The following is a 24,263-nucleotide window of genomic DNA, read 5'->3' as shown; positions in this document are numbered from 1 at the left end:
TGTTGTGGTCTCAGTTGTGGTACTTTCAGGAGTTGTTGTGGCTGTGGTTGTACTTTCTGTTGTTGTGATGCCTGGTGATGTGGTCTCAGTTGTGGTACTTTCAGGAGTTGTTGTGCCTGTAGTCGTACTTTCTGTTGTAGTGCTTTCTGTTGTTGTAGTAGCCACCACAGTTGTGGTCTCGGGTGTGGTGCTTTCTACTGTTGTGGTCTCAGTTGTGGTACTTTCAGGAGTTGTTGTGGCTGTGGTTGTACTTTCTGTTGTTGTGATGCCTGGTGTTGTGGTCTCAGTTGTGGTACTTTCAGGAGTTGTTGTGCCTGTAGTCGTACTTTCTGTTGTAGTACTTTCTGTTGTTGCAGTAGCCACCACAGTTGTGGTCTCAGGTGTGGTGCTTTCTACTGTTGTGGTCTCAGTTGTGGTACTTTCAGGAGTTGTTGTGCCTGTAGTCGTACTTTCTGTTGTAGTACTTTCTGTTGTTGTTGTAGTAGCCAGCACAGTTGTGGTCTCAGGTGTGGTGCTTTCTACTGTTGTGGTCTCAGTTGTTGTACTTTCAGGAGTTGTTGTGCCTGTAGTCGTACTTTCTGTTGTAGTGCTTTCTGTTGTTGTAGTTGCCACTACAGTTGTGGTCTCAGGTGTGGTGCTTTCAGGAGTTGTTGTGCCTGTAGTCGTACTTTCTGTTGTAGTACTTTCTGTTGTTGTAGTAGCCACCACAGCTGTGGTCTCAGGTGTGGTGCTTTCTACTGTTGTGGTCTCAGTTGTGGTACTTTCAGGAGTTGTTGTGCCTGCAGTCAAACTTTCTGTTGTAGTACTTTCTGTTGTTGTAGTAGCCACTACAGTTGTGGTCACAGGTGTGGTGCTTTCTACTGTTGTGGTCTCAGTTGTGGTACTTTCAGGAGTTGTTGTGCCTGTAGTCGTACTTTCTGTTGTTGTACTTTCTGTTGTTGTAGTAGCCACTACAGCTGTGGTCTCAGGTGTGGTGCTTTCTACTGTTGTGGTCTCAGTTGTGGTACTTTCAGGAGTTGTTGTGCCTGTAGTCGTACCTTCTGTTGTTGAAGTAGCCACTACAGTTGTGGTCTCAGGTGTGGTGCTTTCAGGAGTTGTTGTGCCTGTAGTCGTACTTTCTGTTGTAGTACTTTCTGTTGTTGTAGTATCCACCACAGTTGTGGTCTCAGGTGTGATGCTTTCTACTGTTGTTGTCTCAGATGTGGTATTTTCAGGAGTTGTTGTGCCTGTAGTTGTGCTTTCTGTTGTAGTACTTTCTGTTGCTGTGGTGCTTTCTGTTGTTGTAGTAGCCACTACAGTTGTGGTCTCAGTTGTTGTACTTTCAGGAGTTGTTGTGGCTGTGGTTGTACTTTCTGTTGTTGTGATGTCCGGTGTTGTGGTCTCAGTTGTGGTACTTTCAGGAGTTGTTGTGCCTGTAGTCGTACTTTCTGTTGTGGTGCTTTCTGTTGTTGTAGTAGCCACCACAGTTGTGGTCTCAGGTGTGGTGCTTTCTACTGTTGTGGTCTCAGTTGTGGTACTTTCAGGAGTTGTTGTGTCTGTGGTTGTACTTTCTGTTGTTGTGATGCCTGGTGTTGTGGTCTCAGTTGTGGTACTTTCAGGAGTTGTTGTTCCTGTAGTCGTACTTTCTGTTGTAGTACTTTCTGTTGTTGTAGTAGCCACTACAGTTGTGGTCTCAGGTGTGGTGCTTTCTACTGTTGTGGTCTCAGTTGTGGTACTTTCAGGAGTTGTTGTGGCTGTGGTTGTACTTTCTGTTGTCGTGATGCCCGGTGTTGTGGTCTCAGTTGTGGTACTTTCAGGAGTTGTTGTGGCTGTGGTTGTGCTTTCAGTTGTAGTACTTTCTGTTGTTGTGGTGCTTTCTGTTGTTGTAGTAGCCACTACAATTGTGGTCTCAGGTGTGGTGCTTTCTACTGTTGTGGTCTCAGTTGTGGTACTTTCAGGAGATGTTGTGGCTGTGGTTGTACTTTCTGTTGTAGTGCTTTCTGTTGTTGTAGTAGCCACCACAGTTGTGGTCTCGGGTGTGGTGCTTTCTACTGTTGTGGTCTCAGTTGTGGTACTTTCAGGAGTTGTTGTGGCTGTGGTTGTACTTTCTGTTGTTGTGATGCCTGGTGTTTTGGTCTCAGTTGTGGTACTTTCAGGAGTTGTTGTGCCTGTAGTCGTACTTTCTGTTGTAGTGCTTTCTGTTGTTGTAGTAGCCACCACAGTTGTGGTCTCGGGTGTGGTGCTTTCTACTGTTGTGGTCTCAGTTGTGGTACTTTCAGGAGTTGTTGTGGCTGTGGTTGTACTTTCTGTTGTTGTGATGCCTGGTGTTGTGGTCTCAGTTGTGGTACTTTCAGGAGTTGTTGTGCCTGTAGTCGTACTTTCTGTTGTAGTACTTTCTGTTGTTGCAGTAGCCACCACAGTTGTGGTCTCAGGTGTGGTGCTTTCTACTGTTGTGGTCTCAGTTGTGGTACTTTCAGGAGTTGTTGTGCCTGTAGTCGTACTTTCTGTTGTAGTACTTTCTGTTGTTGTTGTAGTAGCCAGCACAGTTGTGGTCTCAGGTGTGGTGCTTTCTACTGTTGTGGTCTCAGTTGTGGTACTTTCAGGAGTTGTTGTGCCTGTAGTCGTACTTTCTGTTGTAGTGCTTTCTGTTGTTGTAGTTGCCACTACAGTTGTGGTCTCAGGTGTGGTGCTTTCAGGAGTTGTTGTGCCTGTAGTCGTACTTTCTGTTGTAGTACTTTCTGTTGTTGTAGTAGCCACCACAGCTGTGGTCTCAGGTGTGGTGCTTTCTACTGTTGTGGTCTCAGTTGTGGTACTTTCAGGAGTTGTTGTGCCTGCAGTCAAACTTTCTGTTGTAGTACTTTCTGTTGTTGTAGTAGCCACTACAGTTGTGGTCACAGGTGTGGTGCTTTCTACTGTTGTGGTCTCAGTTGTGGTACTTTCAGGAGTTGTTGTGCCTGCAGTCAAACTTTCTGTTGTAGTGCTTTCTGTTGTTGTAGTTGCCACTACAGTTGTGGTCTCAGGTGTGGTGCTTTCAGGAGTTGTTGTGCCTGTAGTCGTACTTTCTGTTGTTGTACTTTCAGTTGTTGTAGTAGCCACTACAGCTGTGGTCTCCGGTGTGGTGCTTTCTACTGTTGTGGTCTCAGTTGTGGTACTTTCAGGAGTTGTTGTGCCTGTAGTCGTACCTTCTGTTGTTGTAGTAGCCACTACAGTTGTGGTCTCAGGTGTGGTGCTTTCTACTGTTGTTGTCTCAGATGTGGTACTTTCAGGAGTTGTTGTGCCTGTAGTTGTGCTTTCTGTTGTAGTACTTTCTGTTGCTGTGGTGCTTTCTGTTGTTGTAGTAGCCACTACAGTTGTGGTCTCAGTTGTTGTACTTTCAGGAGTTGTTGTGGCTGTGGTTGTACTTTCTGTTGTTGTGATGTCCGGTGTTGTGGTCTCAGTTGTGGTACTTTCAGGAGTTGTTGTGCCTGTAGTCGTACTTTCTGTTGTGGTGCTTTCTGTTGTTGTAGTAGCCACCACAGTTGTGGTCTCAGGTGTGGTGCTTTCTACTGTTGTGGTCTCAGTTGTGGTACTTTCAGGAGTTGTTGTGTCTGTGGTTGTACTTTCTGTTGTTGTGATGCCTGGTGTTGTGGTCTCAGTTGTGGTACTTTCAGGAGTTGTTGTGCCTGTAGTCGTACTTTCTGTTGTAGTACTTTCTGTTGTTGTAGTAGCCACTACAGTTGTGGTCTCAGGTGTGGTGCTTTCAGGAGTTGTTGTGGCTGTGGTTGTACTTTCTGTTGTAGTACTTTCTGTCGCTGTGGTGCTTTCTGTTGTTGTAGTAGCCACTACAGTTGTGGTCTCAGGTGTGGTGCTTTCTACTGTTGTGGTCTCAGTTGTGGTACTTTCAGGAGTTGTTGTGGCTGTGGTTGTACTTTCTGTTGTCGTGATGCCCGGTGTTGTGGTCTCAGTTGTGGTACTTTCAGGAGTTGTTGTGGCTGTGGTTGTGCTTTCAGTTGTAGTACTTTCTGTTGTTGTGGTGCTTTCTGTTGTTGTAGTAGCCACTACAATTGTGGTCTCAGGTGTGGTGCTTTCTACTGTTGTGGTCTCAGTTGTGGTACTTTCAGGAGATGTTGTGGCTGTGGTTGTACTTTCTGTTGTAGTACTTTCTGTTGTTGTAGTAGCCACCACAGTTGTGGTCTCGGGTGTGGTGCTTTCTACTGTTGTGGTCTCAGTTGTGGTACTTTCAGGAGTTGTTGTGGCTGTGGTTGTACTTTCTGTTGTTGTGATGCCTGGTGTTGTGGTCTCAGTTGTGGTACTTTCAGGAGTTGTTGTGCCTGTAGTCGTACTTTCTGTTGTAGTGCTTTCTGTTGTTGTAGTAGCCACCACAGTTGTGGTCTCGGGTGTGGTGCTTTCTACTGTTGTGGTCTCAGTTGTGGTACTTTCAGGAGTTGTTGTGGCTGTGGTTGTACTTTCTGTTGTTGTGATGCCTGGTGTTGTGGTCTCAGTTGTGGTACTTTCAGGAGTTGTTGTGCCTGTAGTCGTACTTTCTGTTGTAGTACTTTCTGTTGTTGTAGTAGCCACCACAGTTGTGGTCTCAGGTGTGGTGCTTTCTACTGTTGTGGTCTCAGTTGTGGTACTTTCAGGAGTTGTTGTGCCTGTAGTCGTACTTTCTGTTGTAGTACTTTCTGTTGTTGTTGTAGTAGCCAGCACAGTTGTGGTCTCAGGTGTGGTGCTTTCTACTGTTGTGGTCTCAGTTGTGGTACTTTCAGGAGTTGTTGTGCCTGTAGTCGTACTTTCTGTTGTAGTGTTATCTGTTGTTGTAGTTGCCACTACAGTTGTGGTCTTAGGTGTGGTGCTTTCTGGAGTTGTTGTGCCTATAGTCGTACTTTCTGTTGTAGTACTTTCTGGTGTTGTAGTAGCCACCACAGCTGTGGTCTCAGGTGTGGTGCTTTCTACTGTTGTGGTCTCAGTTGTGGTACTTTCAGGAGTTGTTGTGCCTGTAGTCAAACTTTCTGTTGTAGTACTTTCTGTTGTTGTAGTAGCCACTACAGTTGTGGTCTCAGGTGTGGTGCTTTCTACGGTTGTGGTCTCAGTTGTGGTACTTTCAGGAGTTGTTGTGCCTGTAGTCGTACTTTCTGTTGTTGTACTTTCTGTTGTTGTAGTAGCCACTACAGCTGTGGTCTCAGGTGTGGTGCTTTCTACTGTTGTGGTCTCAGTTGTGGTACTTTCAGGAGTTGTCGTGCCTGTAGTCGTACCTTCTGTTGTTGTAGTAGCCACTACAGTTGTGGTCTCAGGTGTGGTGCTTTCATGAGTTGTTGTGCCTGTAGTCGTACTTTCTGTTGTAGTACTTTCTATTGTTGTAGTATCCACCACAGTTGTGGTCTCAGGTGTGATGCTTTCTACTGTTGTGGTCTCAGATGTGGTACTTTCAGGAGTTGTTGTGCCTGTAGTTGTGCTTTCTGTTGTAGTACTTTCTGTTGCTGTGGTGCTTTCTGTTGTTGTAATAGCCACTACAGTTGTGGTCTCAGTTGTTGTACTTTCAGGAGTTGTTGTGGCTGTGGTTGTACTTTCTGTTGTTGTGATGTCCGGTGTTGTGGTCTCAGTTGTGGTACTTTCAGGAGTTGTTGTGCCTGTAGTCGTACTTTCTGTTGTGGTGCTTTCTGTTGTTGTAGTAGCCACCACAGTTGTGGTCTCAGGTGTGGTGCTTTCTACTGTTGTGGTCTCAGTTGTGGTACTTTCAGGAGTTGTTGTGTCTGTGGTTGTACTTTCTGTTGTTGTGATGCCTGGTGTTGTGGTCTCAGTTGTGGTACTTTCAGGAGTTGTTGTGCCTGTAGTCGTACTTTCTGTTGTTGTAGTAGCCACTACAGTTGTGGTCTCAGGTGTGGTGCTTTCAGGAGTTGTTGTGCCTGTAGTCGTACTTTCTGTTGTTGTAGTAGCCACCACAGTTGTGGTCTCAGGTGTGGTGCTTTCTACTGTTGTGGTCTCAGTTGTGGTACTTTCAGGAGTTGTTGTGCCTGTAGTCGTACTTTCTGTTGTAGTACTTTCTGTTGTTGTAGTAGCCACCACAGTTGTGGTCTCAGGTGTGGTGCCTTCTATTGTTGTGGTCTCAGTTGTGGTACTTTCAGGAGTTGTTGTGCCTGTAGTCGTACTTTCTGTTGTAGTACTTTCTGTTGTTGTAGTAGCCACCACAGTTGTGGTCTCAGGTGTGGTGCTTTCTACTGTTGTGGTCTCAGTTGTGGTACTTTCAGGAATTGTTGTGCCTGTAGTCGTACTTTTTGTTGTAGTGCTTTCTGTTGTTGTAGTTGCCACTACAGTTGTGGTCTCAGGTGTGGTGCTTTCTACTGTTGTGGTCTCAGTTGTGGTACTTTCAGGAGTTGTTGTGGCTGTGGTTGTACTTTCTGTTGTTGTGATGCCCGATGTTGTGGTCTCAGTTGTGGTACTTTCAGGAGTTGTTGTGGCTGTGGTTGTGCTTTCAGCTGTATTACTTTCTGTTGCTGTGGTGCTTTCTGTTGTTGTAGTAGCCACTACAGTTGTGGTCTCAGGTGTGGTGCTTTCTACTGTTGTGGTCTCAGTTGTGGTACTTTCAGGAGTTGTTGTGGCTGTGGTTGTACTTTCTGTTGTAGTGATGTCCGGTGTTGTGGTCTCAGCTGTGGTACTTTCAGGAGTTGTTGTGCCTGTAGTCGTACTTTCTGTTGTAGTGCTTTCTGTTGTTGTAGTAGCCACCACAGTTGTGGTCTCGGGTGTGGTGCTTTCTACTGTTGTGGTCTCAGTTGTGGTACTTTCAGGAGTTGTTGTGGCTGTGGTTGTACTTTCTGTTGTTATGATGCCTGGTGTTGTGGTCTCAGTTGTGGTACTTTCAGGAGTTGTTGTGGCTGTGGTTGTACTTTCTGTTGTAGTACTTTCTGTCGCTGTGGTGCTTTCTGTTGTTGTAGTAGCCACTACAGTTGTGGTCTCAGGTGTGGTGCTTTCTAATGTTGTGGTCTCAGTTGTGGTACTTTCAGGAGTTGTTGTGGCTGTGGTTGTACTTTCTGTTGTCGTGATGCCCGGTGTTGTGGTCTCAGTTGTGGTACTTTCAGGAGTTGTTGTGGCTGTGGTTGTGCTTTCAGTTGTAGTACTTTCTGTTGTTGTGGTGCTTTCTGTTGTTGTAGTAGCCACTACAGTTGTGGTCTCAGGTGTGGTGCTTTCTACTGTTGTGGTCTCAGTTGTGGTACTTTCAGGAGATGTTGTGGCTGTGGTTGTACTTTCTGTTGTAGTGCTTTCTGTTGTTGTAGTAGCCACCACAGTTGTGGTCTCGGGTGTGGTGCTTTCTACTGTTGTGGTCTCAGTTGTGGTACTTTCAGGAGTTGTTGTGGCTGTGGTTGTACTTTCTGTTGTTGTGATGCCTGGTGTTGTGGTCTCAGTTGTGGTACTTTCAGGAGTTGTTGTGCCTGTAGTCGTACTTTCTGTTGTAGTGCTTTCTGTTGTTGCAGTAGCCACCACAGTTGTGGTCTCGGGTGTGGTGCTTTCTACTGTTGTGGTCTCAGTTGTGGTACTTTCAGGAGTTGTTGTGGCTGTGGTTGTACTTTCTGTTGTTGTGATGCCTGGTGTTGTGGTCTCAGTTGTGGTACTTTCAGGAGTTGTTGTGCCTGTAGTCGTACTTTCTGTTGTAGTACTTTCTGTTGTTGTAGTAGCCACCACAGTTGTGGTCTCAGGTGTGGTGCTTTCTACTGTTGTGGTCTCAGTTGTGGTACTTTCAGGAGTTGTTGTGCCTGTAGTCGTACTTTCTGTTGTAGTACTTTCTGTTGTTGTTGTAGTAGCCAGCACAGTTGTGGTCTCAGGTGTGGTGCTTTCTACTGTTTTTGTCTCAGTTGTGGTACTTTCAGGAGTTGTTGTGCCTGTAGTCGTACTTTCTTTTGTAGTACTTTCTGTTGTTGTAGTAGCCACTACAATTGTGGTCTCAGGTGTGGTGCTTTCTACTGTTGTGGTCTCAGATGTGGTACTTTCATGAGTTATTGTGCCTGTAGTTGTGCTTTCTGTTGTTGTACTTTCTGTTGCTGTGGTGCTTTCTGTTGTTGTAGTTGCCACTACAGTTGTGGTCTCAGGTGTGGTGCTTTCAGGAGTTGTTGTGCCTGTAGTCGTACTTTCTGTTGTAGTACTTTCTGTTGTTGTAGTAGCCACCACAGCTGTGGTCTCAGGTGTGGTGCTTTCTACTGTTGTGGTATCAGTTGTGGTACTTTCAGGAGTTGTTGTGCCTGTACTCAAACTTTCTGTTGTAGTACTTTCTGTTGTTGTAGTAGCCACTACAGTTGTGGTCTCAGGTGTGGTGCTTTCTACTGTTGTGGTCTCAGATGTGGTACTTTCAGGAGTTGTTGTGCCTGTAGTTGTGCTTTCTGTTGTTGTACTTTCTGTTGCTGTGGTGCTTTCTGTTGTTGTAGTAGCCACTACAGTTGTGGTCTCAGTTGTTGTACTTTCTGGAGTTGTTGTGGCTGTGGTTGTACTTTCTGTTGTTGTGATGTCCGGTGTTGTGGTCTCAGTTGTGGTACTTTCAGGAGTTCTTGTGCCTGTAGTCATACCTTCTGTTGTTGTAGTAGCCACTACAGTTGTGGTCTCAGGTGTGGTGCTTTCAGGAGTTGTTGTGCCTGTAGTCGTACTTTCTGTTGTAGTACTTTCTGTTGTTGTAGTATCCACCACAGTTGTGGTCTCAGGTGTGGTGCTTTCTACTGTTGTGGTCTCAGATGTGGTACTTTCAGGAGTTGTTGTGGCTGTGGTTGTACTTTCTGTTGTTGTGATGTCCGGTGTTGTGGTCTCAGTTGTGGTACTTTCAGGAGTTGTTGTGCTTGTAGTCGTACTTTCTGTTGTAGTGCTTTCTGTTGTTGTAGTAGCCACCATAGTTGTGGTCTCAGGTGTGGTGCTTTCTACTGTTGTGGTCTCAGTTGTGGTACTTTCAGGAGTTGTTGTGCCTGTAGACAAACTTTCTGTTGTAGTACTTTCTGTTGTTGTAGTAGCCACTACAGTTGTGGTCTCAGGTGTGGTGCTTTCTACTGTCGTGGTCTCAGTTGTGGTACTTTCAGGTGTTGTTGTGCCTGTAGTCGTACTTTCTGTTGTAGTGCTTTCTGTTGTTGTAGTTGCCACTACAGTTGTGGTCTCAGGTGTGGTGCTTTCATGAGTTGTTGTGCCTGTAGTCGTACTTTCTGTTGTAGTGCTTTCTGTTGTTGTAGTTGCCACTACAGTTGTGGTCTCAGGTGTGGTGCTTTCAGAAATTGTTGTGCCTGTAGTCGTACTTTCTGTTGTTGTGATGCCCGGAGTTGTGGTCTCAGTTGTGGTACTTTCAGGAGTTGTTGTGGCTGTGGTTGTACTTTCTGTTGTAGTACTTTCTGTTGCTATGGTGCTTTCTGTTGTTGTAGTAGCCACTACAGTTGTGGTCTCAGGTGTGGTGCTTTCTACTGTTGTGGTCTCAGTTGTGGTACTTTCAGGAGTTGTTGTGCCTGTAGTCGTACTATCTGTTGTAGTGCTTTCTGTTGTTGTAGTTGCCACTACAGTTGTGGTCTCAGGTGTGGTGCTTTCAGGAGCTGTTGTGCCTGTAGTCAAACTTTCTGTTGTAGTACTTTCTTTTGTTGTAGTAGCCACCACAACTGTGGTCTCAGGTGTGGTGCTTCCTACTGTTGTGGTCTCAGTAGTGGTACTTTCAAGAGTTGTTGTGCCTGTAGTCGTACTTTCTGTTGTTGTAGTAGCCACTACAGTTGTGGTCTCAGGTGTGGTGCTTTCAGGAGTTGTTGTGCCTGTAGTCGTACTTTCTGTTGTAGTACTTTCTGTTGTTGTAGTATCCACCACAGTTGTGGTCTCAGGTGTGGTGCTTTCTACTGTTGTGGTCTCAGATGTGGTACTTTCAGGAGTTGTTGTGCCTGTAGTTGTGCTTTCTGTTGTTGTACTTTCTGTTGCTGTGGTGCTTTCTGTTGTTGTAGTAGCCACTACAGTTGTGGTCTCAGTTGTTGTACTTTCAGGAGTTGTTGTGGCTGTGGTTGTACTTTCTGTTGTTGTGATTTCCGGTGTTGTGGTCTCAGTTGTGGTACTTTCAGGAGTTGTTGTGCCTGTAGTCGTACTTTCTGTTGTAGTGCTTTCTGTTGTTGTAGTAGCCACCACAGTTGTGGTCTCAGGTGTGGTGCTTTCTACTGTTGTGGTCTCAGGTGTGGTGCTTTCTACTGTTGTGGTCTCAGTTGTGGTACTTTCAGGAGTTGTTGTGCCTGTAGTCGTACTTTCTGTTGTAGTACTTTCTGTTGTTGTAGTAGCCACCACAGTTGTGGTCTCAGGTGTGGTGCTTTCTACTGTTGTGGTCTCAGGTGTGGTGCTTTCTACTGTTGTGGTCTCAGTTGTGGTACTTTCAGGAGTTGTTGTGCCTGTAGTCGTACTTTCTGTTGTAGTGCTTTCTGTTGTTGCAGTTGCCACTACAGTTGTGGTCTCAGGTGTGGTGCTTTCAGGAGTTGTTGTGCCTGTAGTTGTACTTTCTGTTGTACTACTTTCTGTTCTTGTAGTAGCCACCACAGCTCTGGTCTCAGGTGTGGTGCTTTCTACTGTTGTGGTCTCAGTTGTGGTACTTTCAGGAGTTGTTGTGCTTGTAGTCAAACTTTCTGTTGTAGTACTTTCTGTTGTTGTAGTAGCCACTACAGTTGTAGTCTCAGGTGTGGTGCTTTCTACTGTTGTGGTCTCAGTTGTGGTACTATCAGGAGTTGTTGTGCCTGTAGTCGTACTTTCTGTTGTAGTACTTTCTGTTGTTGTAGTAGCCACTACAGCTGTGGTCTCAAGTGTGGTGCTTTCTACTGTTGTGGTCTCAGTTGTGGTACTTTCAGGAGTTGTTGTGCCTGTAGTCGTACTTTCTGTTGTTGTAGTAGCCACTACAGTTGTGGTCTCAGGTGTGGTGCTTTCAGGAGTTGTTGTGCCTGTATACGTACTTACTGTTGTAGTACTTTCTGTTGTTGTAGTATCCACCACAGTTGTGGTCTCAGGTGTGGTGCTTTCTATTGTTGTGGTCTCAGATGTGGTACTTTCAGGAGTTGTTGTGCCTGTAGTTGTGCTTTCTGTTGTTGTACTTTCTGTTTCTGTGGTGCTTTCTGTTGTTGTAGTAGCCACTAAAGTTGTGGTCTCAGTTGTGGTACTTTCAGGAGTTGTTGTGGCTGTGGTTGTACTTTCTGTTGTTGTGATGCCTGGTGTTGTGGTCTCAGGTGTGGTGGTTTCTACTGTTGTGGTCTCAGTTGTGGTACTTTCAGGAGTTGTTGTTCCTGTAGTCAAACTTTCTGTTGTAGTACTTTCTGTTGTTGTAGTAGCTACTACAGTTGTGGTCTCAGGTGTGGTGCTTTCTACTGTTGTGGTCTCAGTTGTGGTACTTTCAGGAGTTGTTGTGCCTGTAGTCGTACTTTCTGTTGTAGTACTTTCTTTTGTTGTAGTAGCCACCACAGTTGTGGTCTCAGGTGTGGTGCTTTCTACTGTTGTGGTCTCAGTTGTGGTACTTTCAGGAGTTGTTGTGCCTGTAGTCATACTTTCTGTTGAAGTGCTTTCTGTTGTTGTAGTTGCCACTACAGCTGTGGTCTCAGGTGTGGTACTATCAGGAGTTGTTGTGCCTGTAGTCGTACTTTCTGTTGTAGTACTTTCTGTTCTTGTAGTAGCCACCACAGCTCTGGTCTCAGGTGTGGTGCTTTCTACTGTTGTGGTCTCAGTTGTGATACTTTCAGGAGTTGTTGTGCCTGTAGTCAAACTTTCTGTTGTAGTACTTTCTGTTGTTGTAGTAGCCACTACAGCTGTGGTCTCAGGTGTGGTGCTTTCTACTGTTGGGGTCTCAGTTGTGGTACTTTCAGGAGTTGTTGTGCCTGTAGTCGTACTTTCTGTTGTTGTAGTAGCCACTACAGTTGTGGTCTCAGGTGTGGTACTTTCAGGAGTTGTTGTGCCTGTAGTCGTACTTTCTGTTGTAGTGCTTTCTGTTGCTGTAGTAGCCTCCACTGTTGTGGTCTCAGTTGTGGTACTTTCAGGAGTTGTTGTGGCTGTGGTTGTACTTTCTGTTGTTGTAATATCCGGTGTTGTGGTCCCAGTTGTGGTACTTTCAGGAGTTGTTGTGCCTGTAGTCACACTTTCTGTGTTAGTGCTTTCTGTTGTTGTAGTAGTCACTACATTTGTAGTCTCAGGTGTGGTGCTTTCTACTTTTGTGGTCTCAGTTGTGGTACTTTCAGGATTTGTTATGGCTGTGGTTGTACTCTCTGCTGTTGTGGTCTCGCTAGTAGTACTTTCTGTTGCTGTGGTACTTTCTGTTGCAGTAGTACCTACAGTTGTGTTCTCACGGGTGGTGCTTTCCGCTGTTGTGGTGCTCTCTGCTGTTGTGGTCTCGGCAGTTGTACTTTCCGGAAATGTTGTGCCTGTGGTTGTAATTTCTGTGGTGCTTTCTGTTGTTGTGGTCTCAGTTTTGATATTTTCAGGAGTTGTTGTGCCTGTGGTCATACTTTCTGTTGTTGTAGTGCTTTCTGCTGTTGTGGTCTGGCTTGTGGAACTTTCTGTTCCCGTGATACCGACATTTGTGGTGCTTTCTGCTATTGTGGTTTCGGCTGTTTTAGTCTCGCTTGTGATACCCTCTGTTGACGTGGTACTTTCTGGAGTTGTAGTCTCCATAGCCTTACTTTCTGTTTGTATGGTTTCCATTGTCAGTGTTGTATCCACTTTTTCTATAAGGGGTAGTAAATAATATGTATAAATTTAAACTGAAAAATGTTTTAAATACATTTTAATGTATTCATAATTTCATCTGTTATTTCACAAAAAAAATGGAGTATCATATTTGGGAATTCCGTGCTTCACAAACTGTCTAACTTATATACATGCAACTCATTACAGATCTGATCTGGTCATTTAAAACAAAAAACATAATTTTCACATAGTACATTAAATTACCAGTGTCCATTGTTGTAGTATCTATAAATGTAGTTGTTATGGTTGAAGTCGTCTCCATTATGATAGTAGTATAGAAAGTGGTATTGTGCCCAATATCTGGGGGATAAAATACAAATTTTATACAACTGATAATATTAAAACAACATACAATTACTCAGACACTAAGACAAACACACACACACACACACACACACACACACACACACACACACACACACACACACACACACACACACACACATTATTTGCTTACGAATAGCAAATCATAAACAGAAGTCATAAACAGAAGTCAAGAGACCTCTAACTGCACATTTTACTTTTTTATTTTTTAACTTCTTTATATGCAGACACAAATGCTTAAGATGGATCTTGTCATGTAATAAATCCTGCAGATGGAAAATTAGCACATTTCATTACCAATTGTAATGTCCATCATGGTTTCTGTGGTTAACATTGTCTCCGGAGTGACAGTAGTATAGGTAGTGTTTGTGTTCCTTACATCTGAAAAATATTGATGCACTGTAAATCAACAAAGCTTCATAACTTGTGTAAACAAGGGAAGATGTAAATGTATTTACCTGCACAGTAAGCCAAAGAGCAGAAATCTGGTTTCACAAACTCATAAACATAATAATTGCCAGGGCAGGCTTTGACTTTAATGGGATTGGATTGGAAGTAGCAGCAGTTATTGCTCCAGTGACCGCAGACATCTCGAGTGACCACTCCATCCTCAACTGTTGGATGTCCTCCTTTCAGCCACAGTGGAGCATGAGTGCCACAACTGTCCTGATCAACACATGTGTCTGGCATCTGAACGCTCTGACCATCAAAAAAGAGTCGGTACCAGCCGTTCCAGCTGACCTCACAGTCACACATTATTTCAGAGGGATATTGATTGTTGGTGGCTCTCCATGAATCATTCAGATCATTGTAGTTGTTGCAGGGGTCCGCTGTTATTGAAACATTAAAATAATGTTTGTAAATACTTTGTAAATAAATTCCCCCTAATATTGAAATCCTAGAATCAAAACTCTTCATCCTCTTCGAAATGTTACTTTTTTAAATTATTTTCCAATACTGAACTACAAATTTATTTATTTATTTAAATATTTTACTAGTATAATTGTATACATTTCACAAATGTATGGCAAGTATTAAACACAAATAATTGACCTGCTCTCATTCCATTTACGTCAATATTTAGTAGATGCGCCTTTAACAACATTACAGTCTTGAGTCTCTATCAGCTTTTCACATCTGGCAACAGTAATTTTCCCTCTTTGCAGAACCATTCAAGGTCTGTCAGATTGCATGCATGGAGATTGGGATTTGACAGACATTTTCCAAGGCCACCCATACTGCAAATTGATTGAGATCTGAACTCTGACTTGGTCACTCAATGACATAATTATTGTTGTTTTTCAGCCATTGGCTTGACATGTAGGGTCATTGTCTTGATGGAAAACTAAATTAATTATTGTTTTTTAATTATTGATTAAACTGTATACTAAAGGATTCCAGTGATTTGGAAACATTCTTGTATCCATGCCTTGGAAAGCTACTAAAAGTTGATTTTTTCTTCATGATGTAAATTATGCCAAATTACTGACTCACCAGCTACAATCAATTGAAATTCCCGGCTACGCACAAGTGTTCTTTAATCCGTACTATTTACTATTTCTCACATTAAAGGTGATGAATACTTAAGAAATCAATTAGTTTGAATTTGTGATTTTAGGATTTTAAATGTCAAGCACATTTTTGGAATATTTCTACATTGCTCCAATTCATTTCCCCAGACCCTATTTTACTTTTGTGATTGAAAACTATGCATCTGCACTTATATTCTGCAAACAACTCTATAACAGTAATTATGCAGACTTGAATCAAAATCACAGCTGCACATCACACACACACACTTTACATGTAGTCAAAAACTTGGATCTGGTCTGACTGCATAGGTTTGCTAATCTGAACAAAAATACTTCAGAAACATTTCAAAAACATAACATTACCAGTCGTAATAGCCACGGATGTCATTTCTATAGCTGAGGTTGAGAAGGTATAGGTGATGTTGATGTTCCTTACATCTGAGAAAAGTAAAAAAAGATCAAAATTAAATCAACAAAAATGCAATTATGACTTAATTATGTAAAAAAAAAAAAAAAAAAATGTAATGTACCTGCACAGTATGCCAAATTGCAGAAAGATGGTTTCACAAACTCATAGACATAATAATCTCCTGGACAGGCTTTGACTTTAATGGGATTGGACAGAAAAGCGCAGCAGTCATTGTCATAGTGACCACAGACATCTCGAGTGACCACTCCATCCTCAACTCTTGGATGTCCTCTGTTCAGCCACAGTGGAGCATGAGTGCCACAACTATACTCATTAACACATGTGTCTGGCATCTGAACGCTCTGACCATCAAAAAAGAGTCGGTACCAGCCGTTCCAGCTGACCTCACAGTCACACATTATTTGAGAGGGATAGTGATTGTTGGTGGCTCTCCATGAATCATCCAGAACTTTGTAGTTGTCGCAGGGGTCCGCTGTCATGGAAACATTAAAATAATGTTTGTAAATATTTGTAAATTCATATTTCAATGCTACATACCATCACATGTACTATTTAAAATTAGATTAAGAATCAGCATCTCTTTTCTTTTAGCTGTGACAAAGGGGATATAAACAGCCTAACATTTAAGTATTGATAAGTATTTTAACGTGTTGGTTGCCTAATGTTTTAAAGTATTGAAATGTGGAATGTGTATCTCATGATGTCATCTGTTACAGAATAATTGACAGGTCTGTTTGTGGTGACATGATGCACACGCCTACACTATGTGGTTTTCAAGATGAAATTCCATGACGCAGTGTACATCCCTTTAGATGTGTACACCGAGTTGTGACATGCTAAAAAAATATGTTCTTTATTATGACAAACAGTACATAATTTTAGGCCATTGTTTTAGGGCAAATTGCAACACAGCACATTTATTTTCACGATCCGTGCATTTATCTGAGGCTTAAATGGTTGCACTTTTCAATAAACTAAGTAGTGGAGAACTTCTGATTCCATTTATAGTTTTTTCTCAATCGTTTTTACTAATGCACATGCGTCGCGTCTGAGCGCGTTGTTGTCTTTGGAGCTCCATCGATTGATTTATAATTCTTGATTTCTCTTTAAACTCACTTACAACGAACATTTTCTACTTTTCCTCACCTCATAGTTATAACGCGGATTGTTGAGCAGACACGTCTCAAGCCTTGTGATCCAACGCTGGATACTCTTATAGGTTACGTCCGTGGATCACGGCTGAACGCGTCTTCTCCGCACTCATTTAAGTTACAAACAAACATTTTTCACCTATCGTGCGTCTACTCTACACCCGTACCACTGAAAAGACGGATTATATCCAAGACTTAAGCCATAAATTAGTATTAATATTGATAGCACCACTGGTAGCGTCGTTGCTAACTTAACTTACTGTCCATCTGTTAAAATGGCGAATATATCAAATGTAAGTAGTCTACCTTTTGGTGCAGGTGAGGACACATTTGAGCTGCACGCGGTGCAGTCTGAGCTGGAAGCTGTTGAGAAACAGATCCACGACCTTTTAGTAAGAAAAGCCGAGCTGATAGACCGGCGTTTGGCTCTCGAAACATCGCGCGCCGAGGCACACAAATCAGAGATTAATGTTACTAACCCGCTGACTCCGACCTCGTCTACTCCGTGCGTTCCTCAACATCGGTCCCGAACGTCGAGGTCGCGATCAGCCATGGTCTCGTTCACTCCGGCTCCAACATGCCATCACGAAGCCTGGATTTTTCCGCAGCGGAAGTCGCGAGTCAGGTCTAGACCAAGAAAACTCTCTCCGACCCTCCCGGTTTTCGAGATATCCACACAAAACCGCTTCTCCCCTCTTCGCGAAACAGAACGCGATGCTGTGATCATCGGCGATTCCATCGTTCGACACGTACACGTTACGTTAAATAAAAGTAAGGTGCATAGTCACTGCTTTCCTGGTGCTCGTGTTTCCGAAGTCGCTGCTCACGTTCCCGAGATTCTGAACAAGCGCGTCGGAACCGTTGTCCTGCACGCGGGAGGGGCCGACATCAGACTGCGCCAGACGGAAGTTTTGAAGAAAGACTTCAGGAATCTGATCGATACGGTACGCAGCACATCGCCTGATATAACGATTATTGTGTCAGGACCGCTTCCCACGTACCGACTAGGTCATGAAAAGTTTAGTAGATTATTTGCGCTTAATGAATGGTTAATGTCATGGTGCAATGAGCAGAAACTTCTCTTTGTAAATAATTGGAATCTGTTTTGGGAGCGTCCTAGGCTTTACCGTGCTGATGGCTTACACCCAAACAGATTCGGATCGGATCTTCTGTCAGATAACATCTCCAAAATGTTAAATACCTTTTGACTAGTAAACAAAAGTCCAAATCATAGTCTCTGCTGCACCAATTTAACTGATATAAATACTAGTGTAGAACATTGCATAGAAACTGTGTCTATTCCTCGTTTAGTGAGATCAAATCATAAATCTACTGCAGGATCTAGAAAAAATCTAATTGTTATTAAACCAGAAAATGTTGCTATTGGTAATCAAAAACAATTTTTAAAGCTAGGTCTTTTAAACATTAGATCACTCACACCTAAGGCAGTTATTGTAAATGAAATAGTCACAGATAATAGCTTCGATGTACTTTGCCTTACTGAAACCTGGCTTAAACCAAATGATTATTTCGGTTTAAATGAGTCTACTCCATCAGGATACTCCTATAAGCACGAGCCCCGTCTGAATGGTCGTGGCGGCGGTGTTGCAACAATCTATAGAGATTTTCTCAATGTTACTCAGAAAACGGGTTATAAGTTTATTTCATTTGAAGTACTTGTACTAAATGTTACGCTCTTAGATGATAGAAAAACATCCCTATTATCTCTAGCCTTGGCTACCGTATATAGACCGCCTGGGCCTTACGCTGATTTCCTAAAAGAGTTTGCAGATTTTCTCTCAGACCTATTAGTTAACTTCGATAAAGCATTAATTGTTGGAGACTTTAATATCCATGTAGATAATCAAAATGATGCGTTAGGGGCTGCGTTTACTGATTTATTAAACTCCTTTGGGGTCAAGCAAAACATTACCGGACCGACTCATCGATTTAATCATACACTCGATTTAATTATATCACATGGAACCGATCCAACCGATATAGATATCATTCCACAAAGTGACGATGTCACTGACCATTACATGGTAACTTGCATATTACGTACTCCTGTAATATATCATGCTGCGCCGCGTTATCGATTAGGCAGAACAATCCTTCCATCCACCATAGATAATTTTTCAAACAGCTTATCGGATCTGTCTCAGCTGCTCAGTGAACCCAAACAAACAGATGAACTTGAGGAATTAACTAGCACTATGAGCACCATTCTCTCTGGATCATTGGATATTGTTGCGCCCATTAGATTAAAAAAGGTCAGAGAGAAAAGTAAAGCACCATGGTACAACAGTACTACGCGTGTTCTAAAGAGAGAAACCCGTAATTTAGAGCGTAAATGGAAACAAACCAACTTAGAGGTCTTTAGAATCGCATGGAAAGACAGTATGTCACGTTATAAAAAGGCCCTAAAAGCGGCCAGGGCTGAGCATCTACGCAAACTAATAGAAAACAACCATAACAATCCTAAGTTCTTATTTAACACCGTGGCGAGACTAACAAATAAACAGATGTCTCCTGAACAAAGTATTCCATTACAGTTTAGTAGTAATGATTTCATGAAGTTCTTCACTGAGAAAATAGAAAACATCAGAACCACAATTGTAAACGTTCAATCCTCAATCGCGCCTTATAATTCAGCCTCAATTATCACGCCGCAAGAACAATTACAGTGCTTTTCAACTATAGAACAAAAAGAGTTAAATAAATTTATCATTTCCTCTAAAACAACAACATGTTTATTAGATCCCATACCAACTAAACTATTGAAAGAAGTGTTACCTGTAGTGGAAGAGCCTCTCCTCAATATTATTAACTCGTCTTTATCTTTAGGTCATGTTCCAAGAACATTTAAATTGGCAGTTATAAAACCTCTCATTAAGAAACCACAATTAGATCCGAATAATCTAGTAAATTATAGACCCATTTCAAATCTACCTTTTATGTCTAAAATACTAGAAAAAGTTGTGTCCGCTCAACTGGGCTCTTTCTTACAAGAAAATGACACCTATGAAAAGTTTCAGTCTGGATTCAGGCCGCATCATAGCACTGAAACTGCGCTCGTTAAAATCACAAATGATTTACTTTTAGCTTCTGACCAAGGCTGTATCTCAATATTAGTTTTACTTGATCTTAGTGCTGCGTTCGATACTATAGATCATACAATACTCTTAGATCGACTACAAAATTATACTGGTGTTCAAGGACAAGCATTAAGCTGGTTTAGATCGTATTTATCTGACCGCTACCATTTTGTTTATTTAAATGGAGAAAAATCTATCATAACTCCAGTAAACTATGGAGTGCCGCAGGGATCTGTGTTAGGCCCTCTATTATTCTCAATATATATGCTGCCACTTGGAAATATTATAAGGAAACATGGAATTAGTTTCCATTGTTATGCTGATGACACTCAAATCTATATTTCATCACGGCCAGATGAAAACGCTAAATTATCCAAATTGACAGAGTGTGTTAAAGATATAAAAGATTGGATGACGCATAATTTTCTTTTATTAAATCCAGACAAGACAGAGGTACTACTTATCGGTTCAAAAAACCACCCACAAAACCTCTCACAATACAACTTTAACATAGTAGGATGTCCTGTTACTTCATCCTCTACAGTAAAAGACCTGGGTGTTATATTAGACTGCAACCTGTCTTTTGAAAATCATATTTCATATGTTACAAGAACAGCCTTTTTCCACCTTAGAAACATTGCTAAGCTACGTAATATGCTATCAGTTTCTGACGCAGAAAAGTTAGTTCATGCATTCATGACCTCGAGACTAGATTACTGTAATGCGTTATTAGCCGGTTGTCCTGCATCCTTAATAAACAAGCTACAGTTAGTCCAAAATGCCGCCGCTAGAGTTCTAACTAGATCAAGAAAATATGATCATATAACTCCGATTTTATCATCCCTACATTGGTTACCTATAAAGTCCCGTATTAATTACAAGGTATTGCTACTGACTTATAAAGCCCTAAACGGCTTAGCTCCAGTCTATTTAACCGATCTTCTATCGCCCTATAATCCATCGCGCTCTTTAAGATCACTAAATTCGAGGCTTTTGGTCATACCTAGGATATCCAGATCCACCAAAGGAGGGAGAGCATTTTCACATTTAGCACCAAAACTCTGGAATAGTCTTCCGGATACTGTTCGTTGCTCAGACTCACTCTCCCAGTTTAAAACTAGATTAAAGACGCATCTCTTCAGCCAGGCATTCATATAATACTTTTAATCCTACAGTTAAATCCGACCTCTAGTTCATAAACGCCAGAGGAGAACTGGCCCCCGACTGAGCCCGGGTTCTCCCAAGGTTTTTTTTTTCTCCATTAGGTCACCTGATGGAGTTTTTCGGTTCCTTGCCACTGTTGCCTTTGGCTTGCTCAGTTGGGGATATTTGGGGATATTTAATTGAATTAATCAATCAACGATACTATTGATCAGCATTACCGAACGTAGACGTTCCACTAGAAACAAACATTGATGTATTGTTCTAATTTATTACTGTGAAGCTGCTTTGATACAACCTGTGTTGTGAAAAGCGCTATATAAATAAACTTGACTTGACTTGACTTGACTTTACATTTCTCCAGACTAAAGCCCATTTCACACATACTCCGTTTCCGCACCGAGTCTATTTCTGCTGACAGTTTGTTTCGAGGTCAAAATGAACACAGATTGTCATGAAAATGTAGTAATTTCATCATAAATGCATTTAAAATACTACTATTTTTCACAGTCATCGTTTTACTTCAAGACGGGGGTAAATCAAGGAAAACTACAATTTACTTCAGCAAGGCAACATAATGAACAACACTCGTCTCATTCGTAGAGGTGGAAAAACAAGTTCTTTGTGACATGGAAGATTTATTGTATAAAGATTTAAAGGTATATGAGCCTGCTGTTTTTGTCAATTTTGTTTTCATTTAAAATACATGCGATTTTACCACTTGCTTGAGCAACTTAATATATAATTATATCGAAGTAATGCATTGAATAATACGTTGTTTAAATTGTTTTTAAACGTAAATATGTCTATTAAAGAGTGTGTGTACAAAGAGAATCGCAATGCTGACAAAAAAACTTTTTTTAAATAAAAGTTTCTGATAACTTCTGGATTTGAAATACAAATAGTGAGTATGTGTTTGTGGTACAGCCGTGGATCAGTTATTCACTGCAAACGCATCATATGTGAAAGCATTATTGCGCGTGCTGCTCCTGCACCGCATATGCACCGCAACACAGAGTATGTGTGAAATGGACATAAGGTCCTTGCTCTTTAAAACTATTAATACAGAGATCCAATCAGACTCTTACTATAGCCAATATTTTTTTTTATGCAAAATGTCCTTATTCAAGATTTTTTTTTTCACATGCTCTGTTTGTCTAATAGAAAGCTATTAGAAAGGGTGATCAGTATTAAAACTGGTGAAGATGAACTATAAGTGTAGTGTTATTATAAGAAGATGAATGGAAAGAATTACCTGATTGTCCATCAATTATTTTACCTTTAAAACAAACAAATAAAAAATGTAAGAACAATAGTTTCATTTTGAAAGAAGATACAGTCAGTTCACTTATTTGAATATACTGTCTTAAAACTTCAAAGATGTTAAAAACACTCACCAAACAGCAATACTGAAACACACAATGAGAATAGAAAACTCATTGTAATAAACGACACCTCCTGCACCTGCACACATGGACATAAACATTTGAAATATGTGTTTCTATATTTATTGTATTACATGTAGTGTTGTCAACACATTTTTAATAAAAAAAATTGTTTTTTATATTATTATGGTGTCAAATTATATTGTTCATTGTTACATTGTGTTAGTTAGCACATTGACTAATTTTAACTAATTATTGTAAAGTGTGACCAAAACATATATTTAAAAAAATATATATAATTCAGATTTACCAAAAGCAGATTACTGAAAGAGTAATTAGAGCTCAAAGTGATAAAATGAACTAAGTGACATTACCTGATACAAAAATGTTGCTTCACAAATTTCAAAACACAGCGACGCTTAGTTAATCCAGTTGCAGAATACAATGAAGAAGGAACTGCAGGTCTCACAATCTTATGACTGTATTAAGTGTGGGCGGACCTTTTCTAGATGGTTTGACAACTCTAACAACACCCCACCTCCAACAACAACATTTTGTTCCCCAAGTTGCATGACGCCAGTGTTTCTTTGTACACCTGCTATTCAGAAACACATTTTTTTAGTCTTGAATAGATGAACGTAGATAAAACAATTAAGACTATCAAATGAATCTGAATTATGAGGATACTCATTCCCAAAATCATTACAGTCTCTCAGCCTGTTTTACAGTTTGCTTTTATACATTTAGTCAAACTAAGGTTAATCTTCTTAAAACAGTTAACATAGCCACCTCAAAAGTTAGTAATTTTCCTAAACATTATTGTAAATATTTGATGGTTTAATACAAATCACACACAACATTTTAAAACATACTAATTTTACACAAATTTATCCTATCCAAGTTTCACTTAAGCCATATTTCCACAAAGTAATTTTTTTTTAAACTATTTTATGAGTTCACTTTATATGAATAAGTTACCAGAAGAATAAGAAGAAAAAGAAGAGGAAGAAGTGCAATTGGCAGAAAAAGAGGAGAAGAAAGTGTTGATAAGGAAGAAAGAGATGATGGAAGAAAAATATGAGATGTATAAAAAGGAGAGGAAGAATAGAGAATAAGAGTGGAGGGCATTGGAAGAGAAAGATGATGTGTTGTAAGAATTGGAGAGAAGAGATAGAGAGGGTATAAACGAGTTCATCTATGAATCAGAGATCAGAGGATCCCAAATCGCAGTCTGTCACGGGTGGTCTTGAGGTCATCGTATACAAGACCTGACTTTATTCATTAAACGACTCATCCTCTTTTGTTTTTTTAAATGTGTTATTGATATGAATTTCTATGCTTATTTACCTAATTATGCAGTGAACCTGAACCTTTTTTGCTGTATGTTTCTGTATTCATTGTTTTTGATAGAGATCATTAAACTTAGTTTAGAGAATCTGTGAAAAATCAGTTGAGAAACAACTTTTTATGACGTTATAAAACCATAATGACAAATTGCTTAGAATTTAAATTGTGCTGATCAGTGTTAGGGTCCAAGTGGTTTGTGAGTACAATCAAATTCCCAGATTTAATCTCCCTGTAATCATTGTGTTTGATGAACAAAGGTCTGGAAAATGTTCCATGAATTAAATATCCATTATGACACTGTTGTCAATTTCAATTATTATACTAGCAAAAGTTAATATGGAACTATGAATCATGGGTGGATCAGTGCCGTTTCTCTTTTGTGGCCTCACCCGTGATATAAACAGCAGCAACATTATGACGTGCATGCATGTGCATTATGGTATTTTTGTGTGGGGCAAATTGCTGCCTCTTTTTACTTCCAAGCTATTCTAAGAATATTGTCAGCTTTGACTGGGAGAAGCAGCCGTAAGTCAGGGCGGATCAAAGCCTACATGCGCAGCCCGTATGCAGACACACCTGTGTGAACGTTCAGCATGATCTGGTGCTCTGAGCAATAACTGAACCTCACCCTAACTGCACCTTCTGAAAGAGAACTGCAACCGGTGCTGCAACATTCTTCGGATCCTCTAGAAATCAAGTTGCATTGCCACACACATTTGACGCAAATAAGTATCGTATGTATCATCACTATGGAAAGTAAAACAATTGCACAGATAGTATTACACATGTCAATATCACATTTATTTCATTAGGCTAATTAATGTTATACTTGAAAACAAAAGGGAAAGTAGACAGATTATGAAGCAACCCCCCTTCATGAAATATGTATTTCATTTTTGAACAAAAATGATTCTGATAGCTTTTTTTTTTTTTTACATGGTCTCTTAGGTAAAGATTAATTTATTACATTATACATGATGCAAATCAAAATTAAATAGCTAATATTTTTATGCTAGTAGGTGAGCACATAACATTCATAAAAAAATAAGATAGAAAATACATTTTGGAACAAGGAGCTAGTCACTTCTATATTCATAATATATATATATATATATATATATATATATATATATATATATATATATATATATATTTTTTTTTATTTTTTTACAGTTTAT

General features: G+C 41.0%; 1 protein-coding gene across 1 annotated transcript in view; it reads right to left on the bottom strand.

The window, feature by feature from the left end:
* Nucleotides 1-24,263, bottom strand: part of LOC308706835 (uncharacterized protein) — a gene marked incomplete at its 5' end in the record, with an annotated part of 98,428 nt that overhangs the window by 6,348 nt on the left and 67,817 nt on the right. The window contains 8 exons of the mRNA XM_081392701.1: nt 11,235-12,635; nt 12,862-12,957; nt 13,279-13,362; nt 13,440-13,811; nt 14,877-14,951; nt 15,044-15,415; nt 21,609-21,632; nt 21,751-21,817. Of these exons, the coding sequence (XP_081248827.1) occupies nt 11,235-12,635; nt 12,862-12,957; nt 13,279-13,362; nt 13,440-13,811; nt 14,877-14,951; nt 15,044-15,415; nt 21,609-21,632; nt 21,751-21,817 (2,491 nt within the window). The remainder of the gene's footprint in view (nt 1-11,234; nt 12,636-12,861; nt 12,958-13,278; nt 13,363-13,439; nt 13,812-14,876; nt 14,952-15,043; nt 15,416-21,608; nt 21,633-21,750; nt 21,818-24,263) is intronic.

This window comes from Scardinius erythrophthalmus, assembly GCF_964197995.2.
Source record: "Scardinius erythrophthalmus genome assembly, chromosome: 18".
NCBI classification, from domain to species: Eukaryota; Metazoa; Chordata; class Actinopteri; order Cypriniformes; family Leuciscidae; genus Scardinius; species Scardinius erythrophthalmus.
This window is presented reverse-complemented; position numbering and strand designations above follow the sequence as displayed.